This window comes from Lates calcarifer, unplaced genomic scaffold, assembly GCF_001640805.2.
Source record: "Lates calcarifer isolate ASB-BC8 unplaced genomic scaffold, TLL_Latcal_v3 _unitig_4167_quiver_1463, whole genome shotgun sequence".
NCBI lineage: Eukaryota > Metazoa > Chordata > Actinopteri > Centropomidae > Lates > Lates calcarifer.
The window spans coordinates 10,235-35,643 of record NW_026116747.1 but is presented as its reverse complement, the minus strand read 5'-3'; the positions used below and the strand labels follow the sequence as shown (position 1 = coordinate 35,643).

General features: G+C 39.5%; 3 protein-coding genes across 10 annotated transcripts; 1 reads left to right on the top strand and 2 right to left on the bottom strand.

Moving 5' to 3' along the window:
- Window positions 1–6: 6 nt before the first annotated feature.
- Window positions 7–12,450, top strand: LOC108896944 (calcium/calmodulin-dependent protein kinase type II delta 2 chain). 8 transcript variants are annotated; one of them, XM_051068329.1, is made up of 13 exons: window positions 7–52; window positions 521–643; window positions 864–947; window positions 1,108–1,150; window positions 2,352–2,389; window positions 3,914–3,973; window positions 5,394–5,438; window positions 5,915–5,963; window positions 7,072–7,092; window positions 7,495–7,570; window positions 7,682–7,776; window positions 9,317–9,545; window positions 10,851–12,450. In XM_051068329.1, the coding sequence occupies exons 2-13, from the start codon at window positions 578–580 to the stop codon at window positions 10,852–10,854; spliced, it is 810 nt and encodes a 269-aa protein (XP_050924286.1). In that variant the 5' UTR covers window positions 7–52; window positions 521–577; the 3' UTR covers window positions 10,855–12,450. The 8 variants fall into 8 exon arrangements, with proteins under 8 accessions (XP_050924286.1, XP_018551789.1, XP_050924289.1 ...); XM_018696273.1 differs by having other exon boundaries at window positions 2,349–2,389; XM_051068332.1 differs by lacking the exon at window positions 3,914–3,973.
- Window positions 12,451–15,556: 3,106 nt separating this feature from the next.
- On the bottom strand, window positions 15,557–20,291 carry LOC108896945 (uncharacterized). The gene is made up of 5 exons (XM_051068336.1): window positions 19,434–20,291; window positions 19,020–19,184; window positions 18,681–18,854; window positions 18,054–18,145; window positions 15,557–16,946 (listed from the first exon to the last, which is right to left on the bottom strand). The coding sequence occupies exons 1-5, from the start codon at window positions 19,506–19,508 to the stop codon at window positions 16,739–16,741; spliced, it is 714 nt and encodes a 237-aa protein (XP_050924293.1). The 5' UTR covers window positions 19,509–20,291; the 3' UTR covers window positions 15,557–16,738.
- A 129-nt stretch (window positions 20,292–20,420) lies between these two features.
- On the bottom strand, window positions 20,421–24,077 carry LOC127140272 (mucin-3A-like). Its single transcript, XM_051068328.1, has 2 exons — window positions 23,669–24,077; window positions 20,421–22,369 (listed from the first exon to the last, which is right to left on the bottom strand). The coding sequence occupies exons 1-2, from the start codon at window positions 23,717–23,719 to the stop codon at window positions 20,549–20,551; spliced, it is 1,872 nt and encodes a 623-aa protein (XP_050924285.1). The 5' UTR covers window positions 23,720–24,077; the 3' UTR covers window positions 20,421–20,548.
- Window positions 24,078–25,409: the final 1,332 nt, after the last annotated feature.

Below are 25,409 nucleotides of genomic sequence, written 5' to 3'. Positions count from 1 at the left end.
GGATGAGGATCAGCACCGCCTCTATCAGCAAATTAAGGCTGGGGCCTATGATGTAAGTGTGAACTCACATACACAGTAGAGCTATTACCAAAAAAACAAAAAAAAAAACAAATAAAAAATATAGTTTGAACAAATGAAACAACCGCATAGTTAGTTTAAATTCATTTTAATGCAACACATGCAGCCTAATGAAACAGATGATTTAGATTTATTGTCATCGTAAAGTTACTGTAGGGCAATGGCATTTTCAAATGGCAGCAAACTGCCTTACATGGTTCCACACATTACCTCTTAGATGGTTTGGTGTCGTGAGCATGATGCTTTAGTTTTTTCTCTTTTGCATTAATAAAGAGGATTACACTTGCAATTGTCTTACATACACAGGTTTACTTTATCTCTTGTCTCTCTTTCCTTCAGAGGATGGTTGTTTTATTCATTTTCTGTCTGTCTGTCCTGTCTGTGCTATATTTTGTATGTGTAATGAGTTTGACATTGTGTGTTTTTTGTTTTTTTTCCACAGTTCCCATCCCCAGAGTGGGACACTGTAACTCCTGAGGCCAAAGATCTTATCAACAAGATGTTAACCATCAATCCCAGTAAACGCATCACTGCTGCAGAGGCCCTCAAACACCCCTGGATCTGCGTATGTGTCACACACACACAACACAGACACACACACCCTAACAGAGAGCAAATGCACAGGATCCACACACTGAAATGAGCTACTGTCGGTAACAGACTGCTTAAATGCTATATTATCTTACAACACACCACAGTCATATTGACCACACATGGACATCCATACATTCCTGCCACCCATTGTTTCTCTCCTAATCCTCAATCCTCTCATCTTCTTCCTGCAGCAACGGTCCACTGTAGCCTCCATGATGCACAGGCAGGAGACTGTGGAGTGCCTGAAGAAATTCAACGCCAGGAGAAAACTCAAGGTGAGACTTCTGGCAATCCTTCATGTTTCTATTTATATAGAACAATCCACCCCCCACCCCCTCCACTTTCTTGCTATAACCTTATAATCAATCTTCCTATTTCTTTCTCTTCCTTCCTCCCTTCCTTCCATCATCATTTCCTTCTCTTCTATCACTGCAGGGAGCCATATTGACCACTTTGCTGGTCACAAGAAACTTCTCAGGTATGTCTCTCTCAGCCTAGTGTCTAAAACCTGGTTTTCCCAAACATAACTAAAAACATTTATCTTAACAAAGTAGGTGGTTGGAGATCCTTCTTAGCCTTTAATATTGGAGGTAGTTTTGGGTTGGGTGCTCTATGAAAAATGCATCTTCTAATCATGAGGAAACAGATCAGAGGCATTACAAAGTAGGTAAAAATGTGTAGTCAATCTTTGACTTTGATAAAACATGAATAGAGGTGTTAACCTATTTTGGAATGCCTTCAATCTGTTTCTCTATAGAACAAAGATGACCCTTAGCACAAATATGCCATTGGTTAAACACAGTCATCTCTTAAGCTGTTGCTCTACCACCCTGTCTCTATTTTGTCATACCTTTTTGCATGTATTTCCTTTGACCTATCTCTACTTTCCCAGGGTCTTACTGGCCTGCTTTCTCTCTTCATTCTACAATAAAATGCATCAGTGCATTTGTGTCGCTTTCTATTCATCATCTTCTTCCTTTTTCAATTTTTTTCCTTCTTTTGTTTGGATTGTGGTATCCATTTGAGGTAAGCTTTTTGGAATGACAGGGGAAATATGTGGGGTTGGGCCCAACCAATAAGTTGTTATTTGTTAGGCTTTCTTTCTCTTCTAATAGCACATATGCATGAAGATGAGGTGTTTGGTATTTTGAACAGAGCCGGTATTGAACCTCACGCTTGTGCCCCATATGAGATCAGAATGAAATTTAGACAATGATACAGCATGTGTTCTGAAATGCAACTTAGCATTTGGATTCTTTTCAGAGAAAAAAGCCAGAGCGGAGTGATGGGATTGTATGTGTGGGCGCTAGTGGTTAAGTGCATGTGTATGCGTGCAAATGTCAATTTAAGACTGCTGTGTGAGTCCTCTGGAGAAGGGCAGATTATCATTTTCATCACTCGCTAAATACACACTCTGTCAACCACACACCCGTCAGCCCTTCACATGTGAATCAGTATGTAGTAGGAGAACAACCTTGCATAAATGATGATGCCATTCAGAGCATCTGTTGCATTGCATTATGGATCTTGCAGTTGGAATTTGCACCTGGAGTTTGAAGATAAGCACTGTTGACTGATATGCTTGCTGCATGTTAGTGTAGCCTCAGGCTCAGGACTCTGCCTGTCTGTTTGTCAGCTCTCATGCTGAAGTGTTGTCTCTTTCTTTCCTCTTGCAGCAGCCAAGAGTTTGCTGAACAAGAAGTCAGACGGCGTTAAGGTGAGCGGCTTTGCACAGTGAATGAAATGCTTTGTTACTTGCATTGGTCTGTTGGAACGTTCAGTGTCAGAGAAGCCTTATGGATTATTATATGCATTTTGCACTTAACAACATCATCATTCAGGGACAGTCACTCCAAGCAGTGGGCAATGGTTATTTTATTAGCTTGATCTCACAGTTGTTTTATGGCATAGCAGATCACATTGATTATACAGTATGTCTGTTACTATATTTCTAGTTTTGTCAATTTTTTAAAATACTGGTCTCTATAGTGTCTCTTCATGCCTGTATTTCCTTAACAGACCATGTCTCATATTTTCCATAGTCACTTAATCTTTACTGTAGAGCCACTGTTGTGCTCTGTCCTAAATTTCTCTGTGTGTTTGGGGTCCAGTCTGAAATTAACGCCTGATGCAGAGGTGTATGTGTAGCACATGTTGATGTGTGTGTTGAGAGTTTTGTGTGATTGTGTGACTAATTCTGTATGCCTGTTTTACATTGAGGTGAGTTTTAATTTGAGGTTGGACCACTGCATACATTCTTTGAATCAGTGTCACTGTGTTTGGGTCGTACTCTGGCCTACAGTACGTCATGGTATGTGATCCATTCCAGAGAGTTTGTCCCTCATCCATGTGACCCCTAATCAGTCAGTCAAGAGTAGTCCTCATAGACACTTCTATAGCATGAAGTTTTTACTATATGTGGTAAAAAATACTGAATGTACAAAGTACCAGAGGAATTCAGTGGTGAATCCAGATGAAAATCATTACATTGTGTTTATCTCCTTTATTGCTATGTGTATAAATGAAATTGTAAACATAGCACAGTGTATTAATTCACTGAAAACAATAGTTTTCCCACAGTTTTGGATTTAGATAATTCAACTGCTACTACTTCCAACAAGGAGGCTCTGTTTTCACCCTCACCATCACTTGGTGGATGTGGCATGGACCAGGGAAGAATCCATAAAATTTTAGTGTGGCTCTGGTTAAACAGGCAGCTTCAGGAATGTTTTTTATCACTTTCCTTGACATTGTGAGATAGAGTATTTTTTTGACATTGTGGCCTTGGCGGAGGTGTGCACTCTACTGAGTGCCATTCTAGTTTTTGTTCTTCAATAAATGCTTGGAGCATTTATTGCAACATTTTATTGCAAAGACCTAAGGCCCTGTCAGCATACTTTCCTGTTTTTATTGGTTGGCTATGAGTAAATGTTTTCATACCTGTTCCTGGTCAAAAATGAATTTAAATAGCTGTCTCCTGATCTCCCTCATATGGTTACGAACAGCCTTTTTTATATTCTCTTAAATCTAGCAGTTTTGAATTAAGTCAAAGTGTGCTTTAGAGGGTACACAAATTTCTTGCTCGGTAACAATGTAACACTTGGTAACATCAGACCTTTGGGACACAGGAGTTGGGATGATCTCTTTGGAGTCAGAGTGTGTGTGTGCATATGCGTGCGTGCACATGTGTGGGTCTGAAAAGCGTGTATGTGTCATATCCCCTCTACACTGCCCCCTGCAGGTCAACAACAAAGCCAACACAGTGACCAGTCCTAAAGACACTGGCCCTGCCCCTGCACTGGTATACACACACACAACGTCACCTACACCTGCACCTTCATCTGCAAAACCTCTACCACTCCCCCACCTCACACCCCACTGTGGAAGAGGTACAGGTTCACCCTTTCACTGGGGGCCAGATCACTTCCTGGTGTATAAGAATGTACAACATATAATGGGTGATAACATGGGTGAAATGGATGTCTAGTTCAACTTTAGGCTATCCCTGAATGAAATAGTGTGTAAAAGCTTTTTGTGCCTGCGCAGCATGTCTCAGTTCCAACATATTTGATACAGCTAAGTATGAAAGATAACATATTCATGATTCAGATTTATGTGTTCATTCATCCATCTGAATTAGCAAAGCATGCATGGGGCATACTGTGCTCGGCCAGTCTGGATTCGCTGGATCTGTATAATGTTAATGTTGGGCTGAAACAATAAGATTTTACACACGTTTGGATTTGGCTATGAGTAGTGTGATCCTAAATCTGTAGTTACGGGCAACCTCTACCTCACCCCCTCCCCTGCAAGAATCCCTCTTCTTCTCCTCCTCTTTACACACCTATGCCATGCATGAACTCCTCCTATTACATGTAATGCGCTTAACTGTTTTCAGTGTTGCATGTGAAAGTGAATTTCCTGACAAGATTATTTGGAGTTTGTCGATCAGATAGTTTGTCTGTGCATGGCTGGAGAGTGATGTTGTCGGCTCCTTGGGCTCAAAGTGATGCTACGCTCCCATGTGGTTTGGCCGTCACTCATTGGCTTGCACATGGTGTGTGCTGACTGGCTGCCTACGTCAGGCCACATGACTGCTGCTCTGCATGATGTCAAAGGCTTTCTGTCTCCCCATTTGCCGTCAGGATGATTACGCATGAACACAGGCACATGACATCTCGTTCTCTCTCTATCCTCCTTTCTCTCTCCATCATCACACACGTACACACACACACACACACACACACACACACACACACACACAAACACACACACACACAGGCTGCTGATGTTATAATCTAGTGTAATCTGGGTGAGTGATTAGAAGGACTGAGCTGGTCATCAGGATCGATTCCACAAAAGCCCAGACATCTGATTACAGAGGCAGGACACTGGTGAGGGCTGATGAGAGAAAAGCAGACATTTACCAACAATGTCATGCAGGAAGGGAGATAAGAGAATGAAGAAAGAAATACAAGTGGGCACAGGCAACAGAGGGTTTATTTTTTATTTAAGGTCAGATAAATGATAGATAGGTGCATAAATGTATAAATAGATAGATAAAAATTACATCAAAATAAGTGGCAGACCACCTTCTCAATACACAAAAAATAATACACAAAATACACATATGCTTTACCAGTTTCTGTGCCATCATACGTTTTTCTTGGTTTTCTGTGGTTATTTCTTCCCACAAGTTCTCTATCATTTGTTCCCCTCAGGAACCACAGACAACTGTGATTCACAATCCAGTGGATGGAAACAAGGTATTGCAACAAAAAACACCATTTTCACGCTGCATTTATTGACATTCAGGCCGTTTGTTCCTGTATCTTAGGCTCCTGTATTTTCACAGTAAACTTAATAACAACAGTATCTCCCCCCATCAATAACAGCTCTTATCTGTTATATAACCGAATGTTAATAAATTATGTTCATCGGGGGAATCCTGGTGGCTAAGGGGTTTAAGACCCTAACCATGTAATTGAAACATCCCTGGTTTAAGCCCAGATCTTAGTCCTATGTCATTCCTCCTCTCCATCCTCGTATTTGTTGTCAGCTATATTGCTATAGAAAAAATAAAGAGCTACAGGGCTTTATTAGTATTGCAAAATCTGACCTTGAAAGAGTATTTTATTAGAGACTATTGTATTCCAACAATCATTGATATTCTAAACATACATTGCAGTATATCATCATCAATACATACAAGTATTAAAATGTGAATGTTGTCATTCTTCAGGAGTCTATTGAGAGTGCCAACACTACCATAGAGGATGAAGATGTAAAAGGTAGGGAAACGTGTGTGGCCTGTTTTTCTTTACATACATATACATATACACATACAGTGTACACGTTGGTCCTCACCACTTCCAATCAGACTTATCACGCCTTTGTATGTTTTTCTTCACCCTGTTTTGTAACTCAGTTAAAATGCACAGCAATGTAACCACTGCAACCCCCCTCCGGCTGTCAACTCTTCTTGCAAAATGCAGTCCGCCCTGTTCTTTTTTTGTCCGATCCTCCCTCACATCCTCAAGTTTCTCCCATTTTATATCTGGGGTTGATGCTGAAATTTGTCAATAATGCCTGCGTCTTCTTTTTAATTTGCATTCCTTCTTGTTTTCGATGTTACTAAATGTCTCCTCTCTATTTTCTTCCCTTCTTTTTTTATGTTTTGTTGAAAATATCCACTCTTTCCCCATAATTTCTATCGTGCCTTTGCTCATACATATATATGTATGCCATAAACAACCCTTATTTCTGTTATATCCCCTAACCAACACACACACTTGACAGCCCTTCGTCTGGGCAGCTTAGTGAGCGGTATGTTGAGCTCTAAGAGCCGTTCCTCACAGATGTCTGACTCAAGACAGACTCCCACCTCCTCAGTTCAGAGTAAGTCCCTCCACAGTAAGGGAAATTCCCCCTCTTGTTCCCATCCTATTACCTAGTCAGTCATCACCAGAGGAAACTGCTCTTGACATGTAAAGTGACTCAAATCCTTACTGTTCAAATGATTTCCCTGATTTAGATTACTGAATGTTTGAAATTATTGCCCCTTGTGTTGCATTGACTACATCTCCCCCAGTGAAAAAAAACTTTGTTTTTGAGCCCTGTATTACCTCTGTTCCACTGTATTTGAATTGAGGATGCTCCCCCCTGTTGTATATTTGTGTCTTGTGGATATAGATGCTCTTCTCACTCCTCCATTTTCCTTCTGTTCTGGTTTATCCAAACATTGACTCACACAGTATAAAGCTGACTCACATACACACTCATGTAGATGCTCGGCATTGTAGTTTGTCTGTGAAGGACTAATTGATATACAGTATTTTTTTTTATTATTTAATATGTCTTTTTGTTGCACAAATTAAGTATTTTTTTAATATCCCCCAGCCTGCACCAATAACAATAAAGGTAACTGTCAACATTACTTAGTTAAAACTGCTTTTGTAGAAAATACTTGCATCTGAGCATTGGTTTGTCTTTGTTCATTTGAGCTTTGTTGGGTGAAAGGAATCGTGTCATCCTGCATTTTCCTGCCTGATATCACTATTAGTCATGGGAGGCTTTCTTGTTGTTTTGCTACACAGAACATGAAATAATTTTGTGAAGTACTTTTCTGAGCGCCTTCCATTTCTAATAACTTTGAAATCCTGCTAATTCGTAGACTAGAACCCATTTGAAGCTGGTTTGATGTCAGATTTCGTTTATCTGCACTCAGACCTACATTTGCCTGAAATACAGTCAACTACTATCAGTTTTTACATTGTGCCTGTGTTTGTATTGCTGATGATGTTCTGTGATTTTGTGTTGTAGCTCGCAAACAGGAGATAATAAAAGTTACTGAGCAGTTGATTGAGTCTATCAACAATGGAGACTTTGAGGCATATGCGTAAGTTTCTTTCTTTCTGTGTTTATATTGGAACATCTAACTGGATACTGATTTGCTTATTTCCTTTGCGGATTATTATCTTTTTTTTTTTTTTTTTTTTTGGTGTTACAGGAAGATTTGTGATCCTGGTCTGACTTCCTTTGAGCCTGAAGCCTTGGGCAATCTGGTGGAAGGACATGACTTCCATCGCTTTTACTTTGAGAATGGTGAGTTCAAAAAACATTAAATCATGACTTTGTCAAAAAACTAATTTTATCAGCATCATCAGCACAGTTGCGGGTAGATTGCTGACAGAATCCAAAAATTGAAAGAGATTTTTTTCACAATGTCAAATGTTTGCTTAATCCACTGTTGTTCAGAACAGTTTAGATGTAGCAGCTGTGAGTCTGGGGTTGATTTGGGGTTCCTCCAAAAGGTGCATGTTGCCAGCTGGCTCTGCACCCAAAATAGATGCTCAAAAAGATCATTTGGCCCCTGGAAGAATTAGAGGTTGTGTGATGTTCATTCACTTCAACTTGTTGAGGTTTTCCAGATGCTCTGGAGATTTTTAATAAATTTCTTGTTAACTTGCTTGCTTATATTGACATGATTTTCTGACTTTTATAGTTGTTTGCTCACAGTAGGAAAATGTCACCTTTTTGATTCTCAGTGGGGAAAACTTGTTTGTTTGATTTAATGTCCAGGCAACCTGTCAAAAATTGCAACTTTGGAACCAAAAATACACGTTTATCAATTGTCACCATATTTTGAGTATGTAGCATGGTCACCAAAAAACATAATGAAGTATATTGCAGAAGCCAGCCGTTACTAAACCTACTAAAATCACTGATTTTGTCCCACAATGTAGAATTCCCACAGTAGACAGAATATGAACAACATATTGTAACAATGTGACTCAAATAACACACACAAAGCAACTTCCCTTTTACAAGAGCAATATATATAGGTGATTCAATGAGCAACAGCTGTGGAGGCATGTTGCATGTGCAATCACTTGATTTGAACCAGGTGTGCAGGAAATTCACTGTGATAACTGTGCCCTAGTGGGCAAGTGAGGTAGAGCTAGATTTGGAAACAGGCACATGATGTACAGAGAGGAATAAAAGCACACAGAAATGTGTTTCATTCCTTCAGATTAATTGGTTGGGTAAAAACAATAAAGATATACATATTTTGAAAATAAGGAAGGTCCCCAGAACAGCAGAAGGGGTATTGAGCATGCTGTTTGTATGAAAGAGAGTACACATTTTGCATTAGTGGATATGGGCTAAATTGTTTGTTCTGTATCAATAGTCAGCCCTATCAGTTTACAGTTTGTGTGTGTTGATACACTACAAGGGCATGGCTGTGATTATGGACTAACCTTGGAGCAAAAAATCACTAATGAATAATGACTGCTATAAATGGCAGAATGTCCTCAGTCTCTGTAAAAATAGTTCAAATAAACCAGATATGTCCCAGAAACCTCAATCACTTGGCAAGCCTGTGCTTGTCCACTATCCAACATCAACATACAGAGATTCTTGTTCCTCTTGTTTTCATATCAGTTAGTCGACCTATTCCTTCTAAGGTAGGATCACTGTTTTGTTTTTGTACAGCCAAGCGTAGATTTTCATAACATGTAGCTTATGTTCAACAGTTCTTACCCAGCATGAGAAAATTATATTTATTATATTCAGGTAAAGTGTGATGCTCATGTAGTCATATGTCATCGCATTGTAATCAGCCACTTTGTCTCATTTCCAGCCCTGTCCAAAGGGAATAAGCCGGTGCACACCATCCTCTTGAATCCACACGTGCACCTAATTGGGGAAAACGCAGCGTGTATTGCCTATATTCGACTGACCCAGTACATGGATAGCAGTGGCATGCCCCGCACCATGCAGTCTGAGGAGACCCGTGTGTGGCATCGCCGTGATGGCAAGTGGCAGAACATCCACTTCCACCGCTCCGGCTCACCCAGCATCCCCTCCCAGTAAGAGACAGCAAGAAACACACAGCAGAAATCTTGATTAAAGATAAACTAAACAGCAGCTCCAAGTCCTTTTTTGCTGAGTTCCAGTGGTTAATCTCACCTTGCTATAGTGATGTAAAAGTGTGCTCTAGGGTGTGGTCACTGTTGGATGGCAGTGAGGAAGGCTATTGCTTTTCAGCCTATAAGTTACTCTAAGAGGGAGGTGAAAGGGATGACCATTCACTAAGTCCCACCCACCTTAGCTACTGTTGCTGCACCTGTCACGCTTTCCATTCTGGTACTGCACATAATGCAGGTCATAATTTCAAATGGAGAAGATTTAGTTTTACTTTTCATTCCTAGTGGACAACCAAAGATTTTGTCAGCTAGAATAATTATTATCAATAGCGTATTTTATCAACTGTAGGTAGCTAGCATAAACTAATGCAAACACCAAAACTTGTGAGTTGGCTGAAAACTGTCTCCAGCTGATTTTTTTATGTTACTGGCTGCATGTATATTATAATGCATTTGCTTTAGAAAGGCTAAAAAATGACACCACCCTGCAAACTGATGAGATAAGTAAGCACACAACATGTGGAGAAATACAAAGCTTTACCGACCTAATGTGTTTAGTTATGGTCAGTGAGCTTTGATTGTGATTCTCTATTGACTGTGACAAGTTTAGTCAGTTCACCATTCATTTCAAAGGTGTGTGTGTGTATTTAAGAGCCCTGTTTTTCTTAAGCTCAATCATTTATTCTTTAACATACCACAACAAGTAGCAGGCTGAACAGGCCTTTTTCTCTTAGACTTGTCATGGCAGGAAAAGAATAGGTGTAACCTATTCACTTAAATGACAGCTGTACTCCAGTTACAGGCTCTGCTCACCCTTGTCCTTTCACTTTATAGTAAAACTAGACTTCCATCAGAGTAAATGTTGGATGGAGGTCACCAAACCTGACAAACAAATATGAATCATAACAGTTTATGTTGTCCTACCTTAATCAGTTCAAGGAAAGTGACAGGAGAGTACGTGAGATGTCAGTCAAGCACGACCTGCACACACTCACACATTTCCGGCATGAGGACTAATTAGGTTAAATAGATAAACACCTGTGGGTGGGCCACAGGTGTGTAGGGGCCATTCCCAGTGCAAACATGCACATTGGTATTGTGGTAGAGCCTTTTAATGTTTGTAATCACGCCTGTGCTTTTCTTGCTTTTTAATCCTGTTGTTTGCTGTCTGATTATTTCTCAATACAGGAAACATTTTCATTGCTCTGTATAGTTGCACACTTATGTTCTCTCTCCCTCTTGTTGCAGTTAATGGAATATCAATATGTGGTCAAAAAAAGAAAAAAAAAATCCCATCAGCAAATCTAGTAGGGCAGTCAACTAGCCAACCCATGACTGCTCTCTGACCTTTGACCCTTCTATAAGGACATGACATCGCACAGGACACAAGTATTAATACATTTTACTGTTATGGCATTTTATTAATGGACATCATTCGAAACCACCATCGGGTGGCTGCACACCGTATTTGGACATTATGAAACAAGCATATTGACAACATTTTTTTTCTGTTTGTTTTTTAAGATGTTTTGGTATGCATTTTAAATATAAAATAGAGATGTTTAAAAATCTACTACTGTAACCTCTCCCAAAAATTTGTTCTGTATTTTTATGTGTATTTATGTGTGTGCAATACAAAAACATTTGGAAGATCAGAATGTTAAAATTGAGCTTGCTTTAGTTCTGGTGATGTATATACATTGTGATTGTTGATAAAAACAAAAACCAACATTGAAATTGCTATTCTTGCTATCAGAGGAATTAAGAGTTTACGTAAAATCCAGTTTATGAGCTACATTTATGTTTGCTATGAGCTAAGTCATACTGTTTGAATTGTCCGATTTCAACCTATAATACTAATTTAAATGTAAAGAAAAGCAGAGCAGCTTACACTTTGCATTGAGGTATGTTTGCCTTTATATCAGTGAAATAAGAAATAAGAGAATGTAGCATATATGTAATATATGAAAATTCAAGCCTATTGTGTAGTGCATGGGGGGGGTATTGTGAGTAAGATCATATGAAACTATAATATCTTCTGTTTGATTTGTGAATCACTGACTTGTTTGTTTGCATTTGTTAATGTTGTGCATCAGTCCTGTCCCAGATGTTTCTAATGTCCTCTAATATCATGGAACTGCTGTAAAAACAATAACAGTTATGGTTGACATCCAGAATAAATATCAAAACCTCATATCTCAGAGGAGGAAAAATAAACTCCTGGTTGCAGAAGCACCCCTTACATTTTGTATAAAAATGAGAAGAAAATAAGCTCATTTTTCATACTGTTTGTACTTGTACTGTATGACTGTATGTAGGGTTTCTGTTCTCATTTTATTCTTGTCATTTCCAGTGTGTTACTTTGCCAGTTGCACAGAGAAGGTGGAGATGATGAAGATGGAGCAAAGGCACTATAGTCTCTATCTTTAGTCAGTTGAAGTGTCAACCTGATGGTTGGGCCAATAAGTCTGGAAGCGTCGTAAAAGCATTGGATTGCAGTCATACAAGAGTATGGTGAGAGGACAGTGAAAGAGGGAGTCAAATGAGAGTTGGACTGTAATACATGTTGGGATGTCTTCCTTGACGATCAGTGCTTCTACCAGCCAGTGGTCTCCTTACCACTGCAGGACAATGCCAGTGTCTCTCTCATCCTTACTGTTTGCTCTTTTCAATTGGTTTGTCTCTTCTTTTTTAAGGGGAAAATATGATATTAATTTCTTTTGACGAAACGTATGATGTCAATGCAATGCACCACTCCTTGTATGGTGTGTACCTGTTGCCAGCACGGCAATGGATGGCTTAACATGTTTAAGAAATAAATAAATCAGCTAAAAGGTGTGATAATGAATGAGTTTGAACTTGTTTTGTGTTGTTGGTTGGTCATTATTGCCCTAATCTGTGCATGGAGAGGAGCTCCTGTTGTGTGTGTTAGATATTTAGTTAATTGAAACATTTCATTGTGAACTTTGCCCCATACGTATACAGTTTTTGGATATACATGCATGCATGATATGTTCATCTAAAAGGAATATACAGGTGAAACTTAAACCACTTTAACTTTCATTACATCACTTATTACATCACTAATCATTTGGGCAATTTGTAATTACAGTGACCTATTTTAGTATATTTGACCGATCAGTAACAGTAATTACGATCTTTACAATAAACACAGAAATTGTACCTAAACAAAAACATTTAAAGAGTTCAGCACAAAGACTGGACAGCGGTTGGTCTCAGCTGATACGCTTAACTTTCACTTTATTTTCTAACTTAATGGCGACATCTTGTGGATAAAGCGTGACCTACAGGATGTAGAATATGCTTATCTGTAACAACAGTAAAACTAACTTACACTATTGACAACTGTGTCTTTACCTCACACTCTCATGTAAAATGTGTGTAAAAAGTGTTTTAGCACAGTTAATAAGATGAGGCAACATAGTAGCTAAAGACAAATTTGATTTTCACACATGGTAAAATCATCATCATCATACATAAATATTCAATCATGCATAATAAACATGTCATAATTCTATTTCACTTTTCACTCTAATGTTAACAAGGAGTTGCTGCTGAGTTCACTATTGCACTACACCTGGCACCCAGCAAGAGGAAGCACCAGGTCTGTTCAGTCATTAGGACAAGACAGATAAGACCTGTCCTGCTTCTCATATGTGGAGCTGACAGAGCAGCAGTTTGTTGATGATTAAAGATTAAACATATACTGTACAGATGTGGTTTTGCCACAGTACTTTTGTGGAGTGCTGAGGTGATGTCAGTGCAGAGTACAGATGGTATTGTATGAAAATGTTAGCAAGTGAGAAACAATTGTGCACAGACAAATTCACAAAATAAAACAAGATACAGGACTTTACATTTGTAGACTTTTATTCTCTATCAGCCATAGACACTGCAGCCGTTTTATTTTTGTCTTTTTGAATTTTGATACAGTAATACATGCCCTCATAGATATCTATATATGCATTGTATATGTATATAACTGTCATTATCACAGAAAAGGGATGCTGATTCTTCAAATTAAAAGCATACCTGTCACAGTGAACTTCCACTAGTTTGCATTTTACATTTTTCTAAATCACAAAGTAAACAGTGATAGTGAAATAAATACATTACATGTTGTAGATACATACAGTAGCGATACTTAGAGCTGTGAATAATGGTATATTTAAGCTCTCAACCTGCCTCATTACGTGTGTGTCTGGTATATCATTATCTTGTATTTATCATCTGTCTGAGACTATCCCTGTGACTAAGATATACTGTACCTCATATCCTGTGCACAAAAAGCAAGGAGGTGTTCCCTCCTGACATTCAGGAGTGCAAATGCGGTTTGTGTAAAATAAACATTTTTTTTCTTTGCTGAGAGAAACTAGCAAAACTCTTACTATACACACGGACTCATTCATTCACAAACACACACAACACAACTGCCAATGCCTGGTCCACCACTTTCTGGTTCAAAATATAAACTTATAAATTTTAACATGAAATAAAGCAGAAACACCCGATCACCTTACCACATATGTTATAGCAGACAAGTGTCTCTAAAAGAGCTTTCATGATCTTATTCACAGGTGGCAAATTTAATCAAACTAAAGATTAAATTAAAGCTGCGAGCAGCGTTGAACGGGCCCTCGCACCCGGCGTCCGTCGGGGGAGCGGCGACCGCGGGACCCCGGCAACCGCGGGGTCAACGCAGGTCGCAGGGCACACGCTGGCGTAACAGTTCACACTTCCCAGATGTAAAAATTTTAAATAAAAGCTTTTATGCTAATTATTTTCTGTGATAATATTATTCAGAGCTCATCATCTGTGACAGATCATGGCTCTATTGACTGTAACCTCCCTGTGGCAGCTTCTCACAGACACAATCAACTCCTCTTCCCCTCCCCCCTCAGACACACACAGACACACACACACAGAGACCCCCTTCCAAAAACCCATCAAAGAGTAATACAATGGCTCCATCTGTAGGATAAAGTAGAGAGTCGCAACAGGAAGTTACCCCAAAATCTGAGGTTTCAAACAGGAAGTTGGGTTTCCGAACTTTGACGGGCCAGAACCGGCACACGCTTCGACCCAAACTCACAATTTTCGGAGCCAGTCTTCCAAAAATCCTTAAGTCTGTCCTGACAACATTTGAAGTGAATCTGGTCACCCGTCTAGAAACTGGACATCACACTATAAAATATGTCATTTCCTGCTATAAATAGGTGGCGCTACAACAATTGTATGAATATTGACATATGGATGTGTGCAGATAGGTACCATTAACAATCCTGTAAAGTTTGATGCAGTTTGGACAAAGTATGGCCGAAATATAGCAAATTTAAAGCAACTTCCTGTTTTGTGGCGAGTGATCGAACTTTGAGGGGCCATAACTTCCACGCCCTTCAATGAAAAGTCCGAAACTTTTGCAATTTAACTTCGTCTATGTCTTAAGAACAAATTATCAAATTTTGAAGTCAATCGGATAATGCGTCTAGGACTAGTTTGCGTTCAAGCGACCCCTGGAAATGGCCAAAAACACACAATTTTTTCACCTTCCGGTCAAAATAAAAATACTTTCTGTTGGGTTTAGAATATGGCTCCAAGAGACTTTTTGGTGCGTCATGGGATGTTACATATGTGTGCAGATTTTCAGATTTTTAGGCGCAACGGGCTTGAGGGGCTGTTCCGTTAAAAATGTAGGTGGCGCTACCGAGGCCATTTTGCCACACCCATGCTCAAGACCCTTAATTCTTAAATTTTTCGCCGTGCCTGACGCGTCTGCAAATTTTCAGGAGTTTTGACGCATTTTAAGGCCCTCAAAAAGGCGATCAAAGAGGCGGAAAAAGAAGAAAAAAAATAATAATAATAATAATAATAATAAACCGAACGAAAACAAGAGGGTCCTTGCAACTCGTTGCATGGCCCCGTTGGGCCCACGCAACTCGTTGCTCGGGCCCTAATAAGTTCTCTATATTAACTGGTGAGCTAAACTCAGAATAAAAAAAAACAAACTCTAAAACATCAGAATTAAAAATCAGCTAAAATACCCTTTTCAAACCAGCTATCAGTGCAGTATTTAACTCAACACATGCATGGACAAACTCAAACATACAGGAGCTACGGTACAACTCCACTCACACATTCACCAGCCATTCAATACAAGTCAAGACAATTTAACAATTTAAGAGAAAAAGCCAAAACAAAAAACAAAAAAACAAAAAACAAAAAAACAATTAGAATAAAACATAACAACACAGAAAGAAAGACACACAGAGAAGGGAAAGAGAGGCATAGGAGCAATCCATAGAACTACAAAGCAGTCAAAGCTGGGATCATAATGACAGATGTTGATTAGTCATGCCTGCTCTACTTCACATGAGTGATTATAAATTTCTAGGCTACAGATGTCAGTAATGTCTAGATTATAGATAATATATAATTCCCAATGACAGATTACACATAGCCTACACAAAACACAGCAGCAGCAGTTAAATTCAGTGTTGATACAGTCTGGTTTTCTCTGTGTGACATCTTTACCACCTGAATCAAAAGAGCGGAGAGGCTAATGAAGTGAGTGAGACAGCTTTTCAGTTGGGAATATCTGAGAAACTCTGGTTGTGAGAGGCAGTGCAGTGTGACATATTGTCTTTCAGTCCAAGCACCTACTCAGAGAGTAGTACCAGTATTTTGCAGGTAAAGTGTTCTGTACCTTCAAGAGGTTTGTGAGTCAGTTGATGTGAATAGTATTCCACTGTTTGCTTTTTTGTTTGTTTTTTTGTTGTTGCTCTACCACAGTATCAGGACAAAAATATCAAAGACAATTCTGACATGGGAAGTTAAAATAATTAGGAAAAAAACAGAAGGCTTTCTTTGGTCACAAAAAGGCAAAACAACATCAGAATATGAAAAGAAAATCATGAATACATAATACCAGCCAGGGAAGAAAACTTCAAATTGTGAACAAAATGTCATCCTCCACGACTTAAATGGGAAGACTGTGGTAGCTTTGAGGTGCTGTGGTGCACACTAGGATTGCAGTTGGCTAATGCATAGGATTAGGGGGGACTTTAGCATGGGCAGAGCCAGGGGAGTTGGGGCGGGGGGTAGTGTTACACATTCTTCTACTCTTCCTCCTCCTCTTCGTCCTCATCATTGTCCTCCTCCTCGTCTTTGTAGTAACGGTGAAAGAGCTGGTGGAGATGCTGCCGGAGATCATGTGGTTTTGACCCTTTTCTGGGACTGTCCACTTGCTCTAGAAGAACTTGTTTGCGCTGCCCACCTCCCCTCACCACTGTTCGTCTGAGGGTGCGACCTTTACGCATGTGAGCCCTAGAGATGGAGCAGGGAGGGAGTGGAAACAAACAGAGGAAGACAGGTCAACACCCTCAAAAAATGCACCTGTGACTCTGTGGAAATTAATTTGGAGGAACAGATGTTGCTACAGTTAGAAGAGATCTTATTTAAAACACCCACAATTTATATTATGCTTTGTTAATTCAGCATGCGGTTGTGATGTTATGCAGAGCAACTTCATAGCCAATTCTAGCTTTAGAAAACTAAAGATTATGTTAAAAAAAACATTAAAAAAGAGGCTACTACATATTGATGATTATGGAGAGCACTGTCTGACGTGCTCAACTGGGATGAGATCTGGTGACTGTAAAGGCTATAGCATATGATTTATATCATTTTCATGGGCCTGTGACCTACATGGAAGAATCTGCATTTATGTCTCTCCACTTATTTATCCAAAATTTTCCTTTGACTGGTGTACATCTGAGTGTAAACCTGTTATTGAAAGTGTTTATAAACCTTCTTGATAGCAAAGTACTACCACTGAGCCAGAACTTATTGAACACAATATTGTATTGCACTGTCTCCTGTTTAGCTTCTTAATTACGCAAATACTTTGGGCTATCTGGCACCTACAGCATGGTTGCTTTTGCTTGTCCTCTCTGGGGGGCTTAAGGAGTCACAATACATAATAATGCACAGGATTAGTGAAATATAGTTAGTAGAATAAAACTATGATTTAAGTAATCACACATAAACTGAACCACACCATAATGTTGGCAGTGTGACACACTGGGATGCAAGCTGCTAAATTGTTCCACTACATACTGTGATAATAGTATTTATAACTGCATGCATGGGACAACAAGGGACCAAGTGTTTTATTTCTCACATTTAAACATAGTATAACAGATACTAGATTTGGAAAATGCTATCTCTCCACTGACAAAGTTAACAAAGTTAACAAATGTCATTGTGTTATCGCTCTTTGATCAATTAAGAATGCAAAACATTTCATAGTATGCTACCTGACTAACTAATAAAACCACAGCACAACTGTCACTATTAAAATTCACACTCACAAAACACAAGCAGTCTCACACACATGCACAAACAAACAGGTACACTCCAGCACTCACAAACCTCCTGACCACAGTTCCATCTTCTTTGACAGTCTCTCTCTCTACCACATGAGGGAGCTCTTTCCTGCTAAAACCACTTATATAACCTAGTGCCTGGTGGCATTAAAAGGAGAAAACAGTCTTCATTTAATTTAGAATGATTTCATTATGAAAACAAAAAGCCAAGACTTGGTACCTGTTCATGAAACAATTTACTACACAAGCACCATAGGTAGGACACAGCTATTAAAATCCCTATTACATACAGTGTATCAGGTAGGCATATACACCAATCAGCCATAACATTGTGACCACTGGTCATAATGCTGGCACAATGCTGGGTCAGATTGGGATCTTGGGAATTTGACCCAACAAACATTAACCTGCTGGGGGAGGCCCCTGACATTGGGGAGTGTTATTGCCATTGGAGGGGTGTGTGCTTGGTTTGTGACTTGAGGTGGGTGGTACATGACAAAACAGCATCCAAATGAATGTCGGAAACCAAAGGTTCCTCAGCAGAACATTGTGTTATAACAAGATGATCTATGTTATCCACTTCATCCACCAGTGGTCATAATGTTATGGCTGATCAGTGTATAATCTGCTAAGCCTGGGTTATGGAATAATGGTGACAAGGCTACTAACAAACCTGTTTGAAATCATCTTGGGCTGAGGGGAGGTCAGAGGCCAAAGATGGATCACCCTGGTGTGTCATTGTCCTTTCACCTTCCAGTACCATTGTCCTTTCTATGTGACTGACCTTACAAGCCTCAGCTGTCCCCTGCCTTGATGCTGGGGAACCCCCAATTTCAGCAAATGTTACCTAGGTCAGAAGAAAAGATTATTTGTTACTGAATTGTTGTTAATGCTCTATTCTACCACCATGTAAATGTTGATGTGTCTAATATTTTCAGTTAAAATTAGATTTTGAAGACCATAATAATAATAAAATAATAATGTACACACATATAATATACAGGACACACACCTCTGCATGGTCTCCCTCACTCTTCAGCACAGTCCGCTTCACAACCTTGGAGTATCCATCTCCCTCTGCCACACTGATGGATCCCTGCGGAGCTCCTTCTGATGATACCTCTTCATGCTCCATGCCATCCGCGGACACACACTTGCGAATAATTTTACGGGTGACCTGAGAAGGAAAACCATTAGGCGGTGAAGCATTCATTTAAGGGAAAAGGTAATTGTCACATATTTTGTTGCAAACATTTCAGAAACCAGTGTTGTCTGTGTGTGAATGAAACTGCAACAATGTAACAAAGAGCCTTTGGTATTGCTGCACAATCACAAATTTGCTTTGTTAAACTTGTTGCTGTTGTCAATGCCACTTGCCACTACCATGTGATATGTGCATGGGAACTAATGTGGAATCTTGTTTTACCCTTTTGACAACAATGTGTCCATTTTCGTCCTTATACTTTTCTTCCGTCACTGACTGAGAGGGTAGGTCAGGCATTTCATCAGCCTATAAGGGAAACAAGACAAATAATAATCAGGAATGCTAACTTGGGTTAGTGTAATTTTCAAATGTTAAATTCTCTACTTGCCAACACGTTAGAGAAAAAATAGGGTACAAAACTTGCATATTAGGTAGTAATTCAGTGAGAGAATAAGGACTAAGGGATACAGGAAACAAACTTGCATTCTCAGGGAAAAAGGTTATGTTGTCAAATAAACCAACAAAGAAATGCTCACTGCAGCATAAAACACCTCCATGAGGTTCGGCCACATATGCAAATCAACTGGTAGGTTTCTTTTAAACCCTGATACTTCTTACACACATTTTTCACCCATTTTAATGAGACTAAACATTGTTAGAAAGTAAATATTTTAACTGGACAGTGAAGACGTAGCCTGGTTAGTTTAAGTTGAACTCTGGGAGCCACATCCTCCATGCTCCTTTAAAACTCCATAAGTCATGCTAAATCAGATACCTGAATGACCACTCTCCTTCGCACTATTCTGGTGGTCAAAAATTCATCATCTGAACTTTCTGACATTGATCCAAGCTCTGCGGTGATCTCCTGACCAAGCAACACAAATGAATGATGAATGATGAATGAGAATATATGAATGTTATGTTTGCAGCAAAGCAAGCCATAAGCAGAGTGATATGGTGCACTTTCCACTGACTTTGTGAATTTTCGTATGAATTTTCATGTCATACATTGGAAAGTACAACATGGCAGTCTGTAACTTGAAAATATTTGCAAAACCAAACCATGCTCATTTAATTAAAGAGCTAATGTGCTTACTGCTGATGAAAAAACATCTAGCGTATTACTGTGAGTGATATAGCTGGTTACAGGCAGCAAAATTACATGCTGAGTTAGGACAGGTTAAATCTGAAATCAAAACAAAATGAGGGTTATAAGGAGTTTTAGATCCCATCCATGTGGCCAGAGGGTTAGCAGTCATTCCTCTCTGAAGCAAATGCTGTTGTTGGTTAAGCTCAGCTCTGGGAAAAGCTTGCAATTTGGGATGGTTTACCAGATCTCATCTTACCCTTATCAGAGACTTATCAGTATCATCACAAGCCCCATATACTGGAGGCAGTTGTGAAGCCTCACACAAGGTGAATTCTTCATCGGATGCTTCTGAATCCTGTATTAATTCCTCACTCTCTTCATATATATCATGAAGAGGCTCATGGACAAAAGGAGCATCCTCATAATCTTCACTTCCAGAGGACAATAGCACTCCTCGATTCACATTTTCTAGCACTATAGAATGGCTGAGATGATCCTGGGGCTGACCTCCACTTGACCTAGTTCTTGACTCAGGTTCATCAGGCTCAGTCTCTGAGAAATCTGATGTAGCTTGTTTGCAGTCAAAGTAAGGCTCTGGGTCAGAGTATTCAAAGGTAGGGCTGTCGGCATCATGATGCACATCCTCTGCATATCCTGGAGGCATGTGGGTATAGACAGATGTGGTAGAAGAGGTCTCTGCATATCCAGGTGGGATGCTGTACTCCTCATCAGAAGTTGATGAAGTCACCTCTGCTTTAGGTTTAACTGAAGTGGGTTGAGAGGCAAAGCGCTCATGGTCAACTGGAGTCAGAGATTCATCTGAATGCTGTCCACTGGTCCTTGGCCTATCCTCATCTGAAGATCTCTCCAGGTTCCCCAAGGAGGTGTACGACATCAGTTCCTCAAAGCTAAAATGTCTTGCAGATGTAACTGTCTCAGGAGTCAAATCAGAAAGAGACTGAGAAGGAAAATCTAAAGTCTGAATGGTTTCAACAGAGGTTATCTCCCATAAATGTGGAAGTTGATCTTGGCTACTCTGTGTTGATGTCACACCCATTGAGTCATTAGATGGTGTAATTGATTCACCCTCTTCTTGACTTTGAAGAATGCCAGATGTATTATCTCCCTCACATAGATTATCCAGTTTTTTTTCAGGTATATCAGAGTGACTCTTTGCAGCTATTTTGGGTGAAGACACTGGAGAAAATGTCTCACCAGCATTTTCACCATATTTGCTGGTCTGGAATATGTCCAAACGAAAACTTGATCTCAGTGATGGTTCCATCTCTTCACAAAATCTTTGGGGAGATTCTGGGAATGAAAGAGACTCAGTATGGGATACAGGACTATCTGTATGTCTGCCAAGTCTTGATGGTACACTTGTCCAAGAGGTTTTTGTTAGATCGGGGGAGACTGAGACAAATTCAGATTCATCTTGAATGGATGTCTGGAAATATGCAGATTCTGTGACTCCTGCAGTTGTGTGGTTAGTGTCATCTACAAGCTGTACAACAGAAAACACACTGACTCTTACAGTATCACTATCTTCTGTGGTGCGATCTTCAGGTGACAGGTCTTCAAACTTGTAGATTTGATCAACTTCAGGGCTTTCATCACTGGATTCTGGCAGAGGTGGGTCAATTGTCTCTGGTCTAAACTTAAGTTTCATCTCCTCCAGATCTGACAGCAGTTGATCAAGCTGAGGGGACCCAGATCCTGGTGGTGTTGGAGTGGATTCTGAGGACATGATGATTTTATCATCAGGACTGTATTGGGCTGTTTGACGGAAAGAGTCTGGGGTCACAGAGCTTGGTTTAACTAAGCCAGAATCTTCACTTTGTTTGGGGAATGACAGTGAGCTACTTTGATTGGTCAGTGTGATTTCAGATTGTGTTTTACTTTGGTCAAAGATAGCTGGAATTCCCAATTCTATTTTTTCAGCAGAAAATGTGTTTGAATCATTTGCCAAAGCTGGCACCTCAGTTGGAAAGACCTGACTCTGTCCCAAATCAACATTTGTTTGTTTTGAAGAATCTGAAAGATTTGTCTTGAAAGATGTTGTTGATACCTGCAAGAAATGATACAGTGGAGTGGGGAAAAAAATAAACAAATATGATTTATGATTTCTTTTGGTGATGAAAGATGAAATGAGTCAAATGAAGCATGCACTTCACAAGGGCAGGTTCTGGCATTCTAAGTAGGAATATTGTTCAAATGAAGAAATTCACTTGTAGCCCACTTGCATTTAGGCTGTTCACAGTAGTACCTATACATGTATCTAACAAGCCACATACACTTTAAAACATTCAAAATTACTGATTAAGATGCAACAAAATTAAGATGTTTTTGAAATATTCTTGATAATACTATGTTTGGAGATATTGCGTTGAGGCCATCAGTGACAACACAATATCATGATTAAAGCAGGTCCCAAATGAACCTGAGTCGAACTCAGGATTTGGTGTAACATGAAGGTGGACATGCATCATTTTACACTCATTTTAAATAAATAGTTGCTGCCGTGTTATAAAGTCAGAGCAAGAAGTGCTGCTCTTGCCATAAAAATGCTAAACCCATCATTTTACATTATCTTTCACAGTCAAACCCTATTACTTTCTTTTCTGCTGCAGAACAGACAGTTATATTTAACCATTAAAATGACACAATCAACACAATCAGCCAGTGGTGCTTTGTACACTCACTGCCTAGACATTTGAGAAAACAGAATGTAAGAGAAGGGCAGTAGTGGGAGACATTGTCTAGCTACAGACGTGATTATGTCATCACATTTAATTTTTCAACTGAACTGAATTCTAAATTGCACTACCTTGAAAAAATGTTGCCACTGGGGCATAATCATGTTAGGAAACATGTTATGAAAACAGTAGGAGCCTGTGCCATACAAACAGGGAAGCAAACCTAACAGATAGTATACACCCCTGTCTGTGGTAAGTCCATTGCTTGGTTTAGACTTTGGTTGACTTGGTTGATAAGCAAAGATCTAAACAGCACTATGCAACTCACTGCAATTACAGCAGACTGCTAGAAAATGATGGCATAAGATAGACAAGATATAATTAAGCCACTTGAATCCCCTTAAGCTTGAAGCAGTCAAGTCAGGTGGTGAGAGAATGTTGCAGGGAAAAAAGCTCATGTTACTAAAACAGGGTCACTCTGTAATATCCATTAGTTGTACTTCACTGAAAGATCATTCCTTCTACTCTACTGCAAACATGCCACAACAAGACAGCAAAGCCTTTGTGTGTTGTTAATGAGAGCTTTAGGCAAGAATTGTACATTCACCATATTCATTATTTTTGAAAGCAACACTGCAATCACTGCTGAGCAAGAGCTTGTGCTGTCTTACCGACACCATGGAACTTTTGCTCTTGTCCTTGCTCATGGATTTTCTTTTCATTTTCTTGGAAATCAAATCTTGGCTGTGTGTCACCTTTAATTGTGATTTCACATCTGTCCATTAATGTTCATACACAAGTGGTCTTCTCACTGATTGTCTCTTTGTTTGAGGGTGTTCATGGCAAGCTTCCTCCAGCCAGACAGCATGATGAAATCAAAATTTTTGCTCTACAGATGGCATGTGACTCAACTCAGTGTAAAGCTGGCTAATGCTGTGTGATCTCATCTGATGTAGTCTAGATTCCTTGCTGTCTAGGGAGGAAGCCTGACAAAAAATACTATTCATCTGTGCTTAAGGAATGAGTTCTGCCTTAGCTGTTCTAGGTGGTGGCATCAATATTTCAGGATGTGAATCTATTAAATACTGTATAGAAGGATAGTGATGAATCCTGTAATGATGTGCAATCTGGAATGATGCTTTCAAAATTACAAGATTTGGCTGGGCTATGTGGCTCTGCCATGCTTAATGTTAAATCTTTTAATTAATTTTAGTTTTGATTACAAGCTGTCTCAGACAATTTACCAGCTACATTTTCAAAACAATTAACCTCACATATTTAATTATTTATAATATATGTAATATTTCAGGTGACTGTAGTGTACACTCTGAAAGGTAAGGACATGAATGAAATGTACATTCCTCTACTTGCTCACGAGGATACGTGGATCCTGTGTTAGCTGTTAGAGGTTGTGGTATGCCAGAATTGCTTTGGTATGATGGTGAAATAGGATGAGAAAAATTATGCTATGCAAAACTGAAAATTCTGTCACAGTGACAATGATTGACAATAAAAGACTTTCTAGGGTATATTAAAAGGCTCTTCCTTCACAACAAGAACATTTTCCATTGTAGAATGGATCATACAAATGAGACATTAAGTTGTTAAGTATAGGCTTCTGTCTCACTCTGGGTGCACTGGATGAATGTGTGGAGTCTGATGATATGGATTCACTAGGAACAAGATTCATTTGGGAGATGGTTATCTGTACCTCATGTACTGAACAAGAGTTTTCAATAGAAAACAGTTTGATTTCAGGCAACAAGTAATTGAGGGATGATACTTGTTCTTCACACGGCTTAGCTTCAACCCGTGAACTAAGTGAATCTGGCCTATTGCCGTACAACAATTCCTCAAGACAAAATCCGGAACAATCCACATCTGAATGTAAAAGAGGTGAAACTGGTCTACTTCCAGAGTACTCTAAGTAATAATTACAATGTTGACTCTTCATTTGGCCAAATGTAGTCTGAGGAGACAAAAAACGTTGCTCAACTGATGTCACAGATTCTGGGGAGGATGCTCTGAAGTCTGTCAGCCAGTCTTGAAGAAGTGAAAAGTCAAAATCTGAAGACAAGGACTCTGGAGATAAAGCCCTGCTGCTAAATAATTTTTCAAGTTCAAAGTCTGATAAAATTGAATGCGGGGACTCTGGTCTGGTCTCGTCAAACAAGGTCTCCAGACACAAGTCAGTACCTTCCCAATCTGACAATGTTGATTCTGGTGTAAATGACCTGTACACTGGCAATTCCACACTGTTATTGATATGAAGACATCTGAATTGAGGAACAGGTGAGTCAGGAGAGAGTGGCCTAAATTCACTTTGAGACAGCAGAGACTCTGGAGATACTGTTCTTAACTCTGTCACACAATCGTCCATGGAGGGGATAGTGTACTCCCCGTCTGAAGACA

Excerpts from the sequence above, each read along its gene's own strand:
- LOC108896944 (XM_018696273.1), top strand. The coding sequence starts at position 578 with ATGTTAACCATCAATCCCAGTAAACGCATCACTGCTGCAGAGGCCCTC. Across the intron at positions 7,093-7,494 it reads CTGCACCAATAACAATAAAG|CTCGCAAACAGGAGATAATA; the intron begins GTAACTGTCAAC and ends TTTGTGTTGTAG. Across the intron at positions 7,777-9,316 it reads TCGCTTTTACTTTGAGAATG|CCCTGTCCAAAGGGAATAAG; the intron begins GTGAGTTCAAAA and ends TCTCATTTCCAG.
- LOC108896945 (XM_051068336.1), bottom strand. The coding sequence starts at position 19,508 with ATGCCTGACCTACCCTCTCAGTCAGTGACGGAAGAAAAGTATAAGGAC. Across the intron at positions 19,185-19,433 it reads GACACATTGTTGTCAAAAGG|GTCACCCGTAAAATTATTCG; the intron begins GTAAAACAAGAT and ends TTTCCTTCTCAG. Across the intron at positions 16,947-18,053 it reads GATGGAACTGTGGTCAGGAG|GGCTCACATGCGTAAAGGTC; the intron begins GTTTGTGAGTGC and ends CTCCATCTCTAG.
- LOC127140272 (XM_051068328.1), bottom strand. The coding sequence starts at position 23,719 with ATGAAAAGAAAATCCATGAGCAAGGACAAGAGCAAAAGTTCCATGGTG. Across the intron at positions 22,370-23,668 it reads GCAAAAGTTCCATGGTGTCG|GTATCAACAACATCTTTCAA; the intron begins GTAAGACAGCAC and ends CATTTCTTGCAG.